Here is an 11,125-nt window from a genome sequence, read left to right on the forward strand (position 1 = left end):
TTGTTACGTTACAGCCTTATTCAGAAATGGATTAAATCGTTTTTTTCCCCTCATCAATCTACAAACAATACCCCATAATGACGAAGCAAAAATAGGTTTTTATACATTTTTGCAAATGTACAAAATAAAATAAACTGAAACATCAAACAAGTATTCAGACCGTTTACTGAGTACATTGTTTAAGCACCTTTGGCAACAATTACAGCCTCATGTCTTCTTTGGTATGACTCTACAAGCTTGGCACACCTATATTTGAGGAGTTTCTCCCGTTCTGCTCTGCAGATCCTCTCAAGCTCTGCCAGGTTGAATGGGGAGCGTCACTGCACACTATTTTCAGGTCTCTCCGGAGATGTTTGATTGGATTCCAGTCCCCCTCTGGTTTGGCCACTCAAGGACATTCAGAGACTTGTCCCAAGGCCACTCCTGCATTGTCTTGGCTGTGTGCTTAGGGTTGTTGTCCTGTTGGAAGGTGAACCTTCACCCCAGTCTGAGGTCCTGAGTGCTCTGAAGCAGGATTTTTCTGTACTTTGCTCCGTTCATCTTTCCCTTGATCCTGACTAGTCTCCCAGTACATGCCGCTGAAAAACATCCCCAAAGCATGATGCTACCACCACCATGCTTCACCGTAGGGATGGTGCCAAGTTTCCATTCAGGCCAAAGAGTTCAATCTTGGTAACGTCAGACCAGAGAATCTTGTTTCTCATGGTCAGAGTCCTTTAGGTGCCTCTTGGCAAAGTCCAAGCGGGCTGTTGTGCCTTTTACTGAGGAGTGGCTTCCGTCTGGCCACTCTACCATAAAGGCCTGATTGGTGGAGTGCTGCAGAGATGGTTTTCCTTCTGGAAGGTTTTCCTATTTCCACAGAGGAACTCTAGAGCTCTGTCAGAGTGACCATCGAGTTCTTGGTCACTTCCCTGACCAAGGCCCTTCTCCCCTGATTGCTCAGTTTGGCCGGGCACCCACCTCTAGGAAGTCGGTGTTTCCAAACTTCTTCCATGTAAGAATGATGGAGGCCACTGTGTTCTTTGGGACCTTCAATACTGCAGAAAGTTTTTGGTACCCTTCCCCAGATCTGTGCCTCAACACAATCCTGTCTCGGAGCTCTACGGGCAATTCCTTTGACCTCATGGCTTGCTTTTCACTCGGACATGCACTGTGGGATCTGTGGGATCTTATATAGACAGGTGTGTGCCTTTCCAAATCATGTCCAAACAATTTAAATTACCACAGGTGGATCAATGGATGCACCTGGGCCAAATTTCGAGTCTCATAGCAAAGGGTCTGAATACTTATCTAAATAAGGTATTTCAGTTTTTTATTTTTAATACATTTGCAAAAAAATCTGAGTAGATTGATGAGGATAAAAAAAATATACATATATTTTTAGAATAAGGCTGTAACGTAACAAAATGTGGAAAAAGTCAAAGGGTCTGAATACTTTCCGAAGGTGCTGTATACAAAAGTATGTGGACGCCCTTTCAAATGAGTGGATTTGTCTATTTCTGCCACACCCGTTGCTGACAGTTATATAAAATTGAGCTCACAGCCATGCAATCTCCATAGACAAACATTGTCAGTAGAATGGCCTTACTGAAGAGCTCAGTGACTTTCAACATGGCACCGTCATAGGATCGCACCTTTAGCAGGGCAGTTCGTCAAATTTCTGCCCTGCTAGAGCTGCCCCAGTCATCTACAAGTGCTGTTATTGTGAAGTGGAAACATCTAGGAGCAACAACGGCTCAGCCGCGAAGTAGTAGGATACACAAGCTCACAGAATGGGACCGCCGAGTGCTGAAGTACGTAGCATGTAAAAAATACTCTGTCCTCGGTTGCAACACAAACTACCAAGTTCCAAACTGCCCCTGGAAGCAACATCAGCACAAGAACTGTTCGTCGGGAGCTTAATGAAATGGGTTTCTATGGCCGAGCAGCCGCACACAAGCCTATAATCACCAATGCCAAGTGTCAGCTGGAGTGGTGTAAAACTCACCGCCATTGGACTCTGGAGCAGTGGAAACGCATTCTCTGGAGTGATAAATCACGTTTCACCATCTGGCAGTCTGACGGACGAATCTGGGTTTGGCGGATGCCAGGAGAAAGGCATCTGCCTCAATGCCTAATGCCAACTGTAAAGTTTTGTGCAGGAGGAATAATGGTCTGGGGCTCTTATTCATGGTTCGGGATAGGCCCCTTAGTTCCAGTGAAGGGAAATGTTAACACCACAGCATACAATGATTGACGTTCTAGACGATTCTGTGCTTCCAACTTTGTGGCAACAGTTTGGGGAAGGCCCTTTCCTGTTTCAGCATGACAATGCTCCCGTGCACAAAGCGAGATCCATGGTTTGTCGAGATTGGTTTGGAAGAACTTGACTGGTCTGCACAATGCCCTGACCTTAACCCCATCGAACGCCTTTGGGATGAATTGGAACGTCGACTGCGAGCCAGGCCTAATCGCCCAACATCAGTGCCCGACCTCACTAATGCTCTTGTGGCTGAATGGAAGCAAGTCCCCGCAGCAATGTTCCAACATCTAGTGGAAAGCCTTCACAGAAGAGTGCAGGCTGTTATATCAGCAAAGGGGGGACCAACTCCATACTAATGCCCATGATTTTGGAATGAGATGTTTGACCAGTAGGTGTCCACATACATTTGGTCATGTAGTGTAGCTACATACAGTATGTCTGAGGAGAATCAGCAGAGGACCCAAGTAACAAGAGCAAAGTCAAGGTATGCATGCTCTTGCAGCAACCAGCAGAAAGGTGTTTCTTTGACTGTTTGTATGTTATTTGCTATTTGTCCAGTTTTAGATCACTGTTTTAAATCACTGAATGCAATTATTTATATATAGATCAATTAAATAGAAAGAACCATGTTGAACTAGTCCTCTAATTTCTTTCAGGAATATGGAGTTAGCTGTCTTTTTTTATTTTATTGTGGACACCTGGCACAAAGTCATCAATATCTGTCAACACAAATCCAGTACTGCAGGGAGTTTCTTCTCCATAGAAATAATCCCCCAAATGCCAATCCTCCCTCGGATTTAATTTACCCAAACCTTGACGCATTTGATCCTTTATTTAACTAGGCAATTCAGTTAAGAACAAATTATTATTTACAATGACAGCCTAGGAACAGGGGGTTAACTGCCTTGTTCAGGGGTAGAACAACAGATTTTTAACCTTGTCAGCTCTGGGACTTGATCTAGCAACCTTTTGATTACTGGCCCAACGCTCTAACCACTAGGCTACCTGCCATCCCCATAATACTGGTCAAAGGGATTCTACCAGCGAGCTACACCGCAAGGCGAGAAAACTGGGTAAGAGGGTTAGTCCGGGAAAGGGCGAAGCGTCAGTCTCTGTTGTGCATTCCTCTGGCCATTCCAGCAAATGGTAATTATTTTCCTAACAAAACTGATGAACTGCAAGTCCCTGTTCGTTTCAACATGTATTCAGAGATGCCTGTATTCTGTCTCTCACTGAGACATCCTGTAGCTTAAGGATAAGGATTTGGACTCGGAGCTGGTGATTGACGGGCTTACATCCACTCAAAACTCTTTTTGATGAACGCAGTGCCTTTAGATGGAACAAACCCAGAAAAAGCCCCGGACCTGACAACATACTGTAGGTATCCGCCTGCTCACCTCCTGTGCAGAGGAGTTATGCCCTATCTTTAATTATATCTTTACGTTATCACACAGCCAACAGTCTACTGTGATTCCAGTCACCAAGAACAATCACCCAAAGGTTCTTAATGACTCTGAGTTCAGATTCACAAAACCTTCTTAAGAAGAAATTTCTTCTTAACTGCCATTTTTTCCTTAACTATAGATTAAAGAAGAAAGTTAAGCAAAGTTGCTATTCCTTAAAAAGGTTATTGGAAATGTTTTTGCACCATTTCTTATGCCTCTCCTTGAGCAAAAAGTTAAGAGGAAATTAGATTCTTGAAAATAAAGTTATTGGAAATGTTCTTCATTCCAAAATAGCTAAACCCTTGACTTAAATTGGAATTTGTATTCAAAACAAAGGTTGTAAACGTATGCTAGACATTTATAGAATAAATCATATCTTGTTTGATGAATCTGTGACAAACGGTGAATTAGTTATTGATTTATACAGCTTTAAATGGCATTTTTAAGATATTATGTATTTCCATCAAATCAGAACTGGATTTTTTAATTATAAAAAAACATTGTAAAAGTGTGCTAGACATTGATAGAATAAATTATATCTATTTTTCTGTTTCTGTGAATGAATTAGTTATTGAATTTTACAATTTTAAAGGGCTTTTGGTGAATGTCTGATGAATGTCTGATGAATGTCCGAATGTGTGAATATAAAACCAACTTTAGCTTGGTGTTAAAAGTTAGCTAGAGTTACTCATGCACTAATCAATATGTCTTGCTTTACAATGTAGCTGGCTAACAATACAGGCCTTACCTTATGCATTGATTCAGTACGCTCCTCCTCTGTCAATGCAATTTTCTTCTTGTCATTAGTCCAAATTTATGCTTAGTCGATTAACAAAGTGTCAAGTTACTTTTCAATATATTCCCGAAAACCTGAAGTCACCATCCAAGTACAAAGTAGCCAGGGGGTGCGGGTTCACCCAGGATGAAACACCACTAACATCATTGTTTGTTTGCATGACCTTTGTGCAGTGAAAGGAAAATGCCATGCTTGCTAACTTGGTTAGCTATGTGACTGTCAGCTCTTTTTTATAACCAAGTAAGACAAAAAATAAATGTTCAATCAGTACTGAGTGAATAAACAACAACAAAAACATCCTGTCATCACCATACTGTCCATTTAAATTGGGTCAAGAGAATGAATTCATGAGAGGGTTCATAGCGTAAGCGTTAATGTCACTGCCACGACATCTGATGGGTTTCCACTAGTTACCACAGCCACACAGTAAAAATGGTCTATATCGTAAAAATGTGTCTTAATATAAGGTTAGGGTTGGGCACAAGGTTAGCAGTGTGGTTAGGTTTTAAATCAGATTTTAAGAAGAGAAATGTTAGAAATAGATGGGATTTATGACTTTGTGGCAGTGGTAACTAGTGACGACCAATACAAAGGTCCTGGGTTCGCTTCTCGGATGAGACATTTTAGCATTCCCTTTCGTGTCAAGTTTTGACACCTCCTTTGTCCTAACACACACACATTAGCCCGTGTGCTTATTTTCAATTGTTAGGTTGCTCTTAAAAGAGCATTGATGAGTGGCAATGGACAGGGACTGTGGGGTGTGTACTACTGTGCGCGTTTGCTAATAGTGTGTGATTGCGGACCGTAATTTGGGGCGTTCCTGCAACCCATTGGTCCCTGCATAACCCCCTCCCCAGGCTGTAACACAAGAAAATGTGGGACACGTCAAGGGATATGGATACTTTCTGAAAGCACTGTATACATTTTAATAGCAGGACACGGTAAAGTCCATTATTCCATTGAAGAGTGTGAATTAGGCTGTTTGAGAAGGTTTGAATCCTAAGCAACCTGCACAGACGTTGTTTGAAGTAGAATATATTAACATAGCTACTGTAGCAAGTCAAAGTTGTGTGCTGGAAAACCTTGGCAGAGCATGGGTGGAGTAGGCATTGGTGCTCATGTATATGTCCTTTCTTTTTCGGGACCAATACCTACTTCTCACTTAAAATGTAATGGTTTGTTTTTAATATATCATAAGGGTGATCCCCCAAGCAGAGGTCCAGCTCTGGAACTTTGATATACCCATAGAGTATATTATGTGCAACTATATAGAAGAATTTGACAAACTGGTAAAGCTTCATATGACACCAATTTTTGGTTTGTAGCACATACAAATGAAACATGATGGAGTCTTAAAGGAGGCCTGGGTAAGGCCAAAATGTCACACATATTCCAACTTCAATGAACTATTTCTCAATTATGCTTTAAGATACAAATGTAAAATATTTCAACAATCCTTCCTCCAAAGAACCCTTCTATGGATTACATTTTGTAATAAAATAAAATGTAATCATTTCTTTGGTTCTAGTTTCAAGAGGAATCAACCATAAGTCAACCTTTTCACTCACAACACTGCAGTTGCCTTAAATTATGCAGAACATTAGAAAAAGAGGCTTGATTTAAAGTAGATCTCGATCTGCCTCCTCCCCTGCCTCCCCCTCCCCAACACACAGCATTAGAGAGAGGAGTCTGTCTGAACTAACATTGTCATTTTCCACTCAATGTTTCAAGTGCTACTCCTAGCCTATGTATCACTTATGTTTTCCATTAATGCATCCTATAACGATGCCATGTCTGTGGGAAAGGGAATCCTCATTGGTGACTGGACATCACTGCAGTCTTTACTTAATCAAGAAAACACAAACGCATTTCCCATGCACTCACTGGTTGTTGAAGATTCATGGCATTGGCTTTCTCCGCAATGATGCAAATCCATGTTTGAGTTCACTGAGTTGATTAGACTAATCCATTAAATTGGTTTATATCGTACGCACACTCACAGGTGGTTGCAGGAAACGGAGCTAATATGCAAAATAGCGGCAGAATGCACACTGGTTTCTTGGAATACCAAGTCAAACCAATGATTGAGATTAAAAACAACAACTCCTCAAAATATATTGGATTTTCGTCCTGCTGCAAGGCCAATCTGTAATTTAGAAAAAATGTCATGTCAAAGGGGGCATAAACCAACGAATTCAATTACTGCAGGAACCACAGTATATGGGTGAGGCAAGCCATAAAAAGACTTCCCGGTGCTGTAATATCATTAAGATGGTGAGTCAGTCAGTGGACCTTGTTTCCTCCTCTCCTCCTGAGCACTGCATCTGTTTTTTGTCATTAGAGAGACGTGCACTGGCATTAGACGACCCATGCAAGTACCCTGATCAAATCTGATCTGCAGAGCTTGATGGACACCAGACCTGTTGGCTGACAGGTTGTTTGAACCTTTACTTTACCACAAGCTAGGTCCAACTGAGAGCTCCTCTTTTCAAAAAAGGATCCTCAGCAGAATATCTATTTTACAACAGTGACCTGGCCAAGAGGACAGCTCCGGGTTTACAAAACAACAAACAACATATACATCAACACATTAATAATTCACGTCTTCACATCACATCTTTCTACAGCAAGACACAGCTTGTTGCTCACCATTCCTGCTGTGGTTCATCGATGACCAGGAGGATCTTGAACTTCTTGGGTGTCGTGACCGCGGACTGCTCCACCAGCCCTGCTGAGGCAGCAGTCTGCTTGACTACGTTGGTTATGGAGCTGAAGAAGCCTGCCCCACTGGACTGGGACGGCTGGGGTTTCCTCTCCGGGGCCGGGGAGGGGGTAGGGGAGGTGACGGGCGGCGTCGACCCCACCGTGGGAGATTTGGGTGGGGCTGCTGTAGCTGGGGAAGGCGGCTGAGCGGGATCAGGCCTCTGGAGGTCCGTCATGTAGCCATTGGGCAGGTTGGAGATGAAGGTGCTGTCAGAGAGACGCCGGCGCAGGTAGTTCATAGCTGGAGAGCTGTTAGAGCAGACGGATCAACGACGGCTGGATATGAAGAGTCCTTAAGGGGATGGTTGAGTCCAGACGATATCACCTGAGGGTCGTATTAATTTGCAGAAGATGCCACTTCCCAGTGTGCAGCTGGTTGAAGGCTCAGCTCTTCTCCATGCAAACTCCCAGTGAATGTAATGTGTTTCCTCCCAGCTCAGCCGTGCATCCTCAGAGCTCCCCTCACTGTGGCCGTGACGCTATTCTTCCCCTCAGCCAATCGAACTGCCTCTCTGCCAGCCTGAACGACTGCAAAAGATGCTCACACTCTCCACCCCTCCTCCACTCTCTCCTCCCTACTCCCACTCACTCGTATCGTATGCGTGCCTGCCTCCTCTACCCCTCCCCCATTCTTTACTGCCTCACAAGCGTTACATCTTTTCGTACTTCTGCAAAAAAAAAGGGGGGGGGAGAGGGGTTTCCAATGGAAATGCCTGGGGTAGTAATATAGAGGAAACCTCCAATACAGACTGCACCCTTCTCTCTCCTTATGTTGTCTCCCTGTCCTTAACTGCCTGTGCCTAATACAGCTTTGGGGATGTAGAGAGAAAATGGCTGTTTGGTCTGGTGTCGGTGTGGACAATCGTGCATGCTGTTAAAACCCCTTCCTTCACGTTGTCATGTGATGGATTTGTCCTTCATCATCAAACAGCCGATTTAACTGAGGAAAGTCCCCATGCAGCCTTTCGGATTCATCCAAGTGGACTTAGAGTTGTTTTAAATATTTACATTTAAAACATTTTTGGTAAATATTGACATATCTTTACTATTGTACATGACCAGCATGATTTAAAAAAATATATAATGTGGGTGTGTGGAGGTCTGCATAATGTATGATTGGGGAGCTTTGCTCCTGCTGCAAATAGATTAATTCCCATAATGCCATGCTATCGAATACATTTTTCATATAGGCTCACACAGTCATTTCTATGGCTTTGATGGTGGAATAAAATATAATGATAATGGTTTGCATACAAAAAGTAAAAAGACTCAAATGTCAGATAGGCCTACCTAAAGTGCAGAGTATCAAAATCCTGAGACACTTGTAAAATCAGTTTTTTTTAGGGGGGTGCAATTGCAGATAGAACCTTATAGTTCTGAAATGTCAATCTGGGTTCAGTAATAAGGTTCTATCTGGCACAAAAATGCGATTTCCATGTGTAGGTTGAAATAAGGTTGGAATAATACTGTGAAATTGTGAACAGTTTGATAAGGCCCTTTTAGAGTAAGAGCTATTTGAAAAGGTCGCCTGAAATTTCAGTCTGTTTTGGTGGGATGGAGTTTTGGCCTGCCTGGTGACAGACATCCCCAGGCAGTAAATTAGTTAACAGACCAATAAGAAAGAGAGTTCCAAACCTCTCTGCCAATTTTCAGTTTTCCCCTCGCCACTCAGAGCTAGGGTTACAAAGCTATTGGTAATTTACTGAAGCTACTGGAATCTTCGGTAATTTTCGTAATTAACAGTTAATCTATGGCAATCTATGGTAACTTTGTTAGTTTATACTTCAATGACTTCAAAAAATGTTTTCAAATGGCAAGGGGCCGAAGCTCATTGGTTGAACTCTAATTGCTAGGGGGTTGGCCCACGTGGGGGAAAATGTAGGTAAAATGCTTCCAGAAAAACTGTTGCTTTTAAACTAGGGATTTCGTGGCTAATTGAGGTAAAACCATAATTCTGCTCATAGATTATGCATGTATGAATTACACATTGACACACCCAGCCCAATAAAGCGTGAGGTTCAAAAAAATATTTAGTAGTTTCCAAAGTTCTGGAGCATGTCTTTAATAGTTAACCAGAAATTATTTTATATAAAAAGAGATAAAAACATATACATTGGACCGTTAAAATAATGAACTTTTCAATAGAAAAGTACAAACATTTAATTATTAAATAAAGATTATACCCTTCCTTTTATTCTAATCACATCATCAAATGTAGAAATTCATGTTCATCACACATTTGTTCAAGCGATAATTCACTAAAATGACAAATACACTATATTCTATGGATAACTAGCTTAGCTTTGGATAAGTAAACTTAACTTTACTTGCCATCATCCTTCGTGATGCAGCCTATTATGGGCTGAATTGTGTGAAAACTTTTGTAGGTGACAGGTGGCTTGGGAGTGCCGGAAGTCTGCTGTGTAGAGAGTGAAGAGGAATGGTGACAAAACCATCCCTTGTGGTGCACCTACAGAGTGATTCTGTAGTCTGACGACCCACTGCAGCCTGTCAGTGAGGAAGTCCATTATCCTGGTGATGGTGGAAGGATGTAACTGCACGACCTGGAGTTTGCGAGTTAGATAATGGGGCTAGATGGTGTTGAAGGCACTAAAAAAGCCAAAGAACATGATGACCACCTAAGGAGCTATGTGAATAACTCATTTCACATTGTCATACGCTGACCTAAGAGGTGCTCTTTCTTTCAGGTAATGTTATTAAATGTCATGCTGCTCTGCCACAGCTCTAGGCTACATTCTGCACAGAGTGTAGAACACATTGTAACTAGTGGCAGAAAATGTATCTCCATGGAAACTGTGGTTAGAAATCTGCTATTATCTCAGGTAGGGTGATAAGTGTAGATGGTGGATCGTAAGTGTTTTGTCCAGAAAGGAAGGACACAAGTCTTAATGAGTAGGAGCACAACAGTGGTTAATGCGAGGGTAGATAATTCTGCAAACAATACTAGTAAATTACAGTATAATATTATGATCATCCCTAATCACAGCGCAATAAACGCATTGCCTACATTGGGGATGGGGGGGGTCCTAGTCCTGTGACTGTCAAGCCAAAACCTTCACAGGTATGCCAAGAGGTCCAAACCTCTTGACAAGGTTTCTAGGTGTTGGGTTAAAGTTGCTACATTGTAGTTATGTCTTTTATTTCAAACACACCCATAAAGTTATGTCTTTCATTTAAAACACACCCATAAAAACATGATCCATCATGATGCAGTATCTCTATGAGTTAAACACATACTATCATATGGCCTAATGACCCTTAAACCAGAGCATAACGGACCTATTATTATTATTTTTTAAATTTATTTACCCATATCCCCGTATTCCTACCGCAAACTCTGAACATTTTCATCTGGATCTTCGCAACTAGCTAACCGCAATCCCGGGTGACTACTCCTGGCTAGCGTTTCCATCCCAGAGCAAGCACCAATTAGCCTGAAGCTAACCCGGCCAGGGCTCCTGTGCTACCACCGAAGCCCACTCCTGGGCTACAATATCCGGACCCCTTCTACTGCCAGCCCACTGATCCTCTACGACTGGAATACCTACATAATCTGGCTGAAGGCCCATTCTGCTAACCGCGTCCTACTAGCTACCTAGAGCTACTTGGAACCCGACTAATTCCACGACTGGTCTATCGACGTCACCGCACGAAGGGGAAAATTAATTTGGATTTGCTGGGCCCGGCTCCCCAGTGGGTGGGCCTGGTTCCCAAGCCAATGACCTCCCAGGCCCACCCATGGCTGCACCCCTGCCCAGTCATGTGAAATCCATAGATTAGGGCCTAATGCATTTATTTCAATTGACAGATTTCCTTATATGAACTGTAACTCAGTAAAATCATTGAAATTGTTGCATT

The 11,125-nt window shown here is 42.5% G+C and overlaps 1 protein-coding gene across 2 annotated transcripts in view; it reads right to left on the reverse strand.

The window, feature by feature from the left end:
* Positions 1-7,745, reverse strand: part of LOC115131883 (synapsin-2-like) — a 35,334-nt gene extending 27,589 nt beyond the window's left edge. For both annotated transcript variants that reach the window (XM_029663951.2, XM_065020589.1), the window contains exon 1: positions 7,133-7,745. In XM_029663951.2, coding sequence (XP_029519811.1) covers positions 7,133-7,485 — 353 coding nt within the window. In that variant the 5' untranslated portion in view covers positions 7,486-7,745. The remainder of the gene's footprint in view (positions 1-7,132) is intronic.
* Between the last annotated feature and the right edge of the window lie 3,380 nt (positions 7,746-11,125).

The sequence above is a fragment of the Oncorhynchus nerka genome, linkage group LG7 (assembly GCF_034236695.1).
Source record: "Oncorhynchus nerka isolate Pitt River linkage group LG7, Oner_Uvic_2.0, whole genome shotgun sequence".
Taxonomy (NCBI): domain Eukaryota; kingdom Metazoa; phylum Chordata; class Actinopteri; order Salmoniformes; family Salmonidae; genus Oncorhynchus; species Oncorhynchus nerka.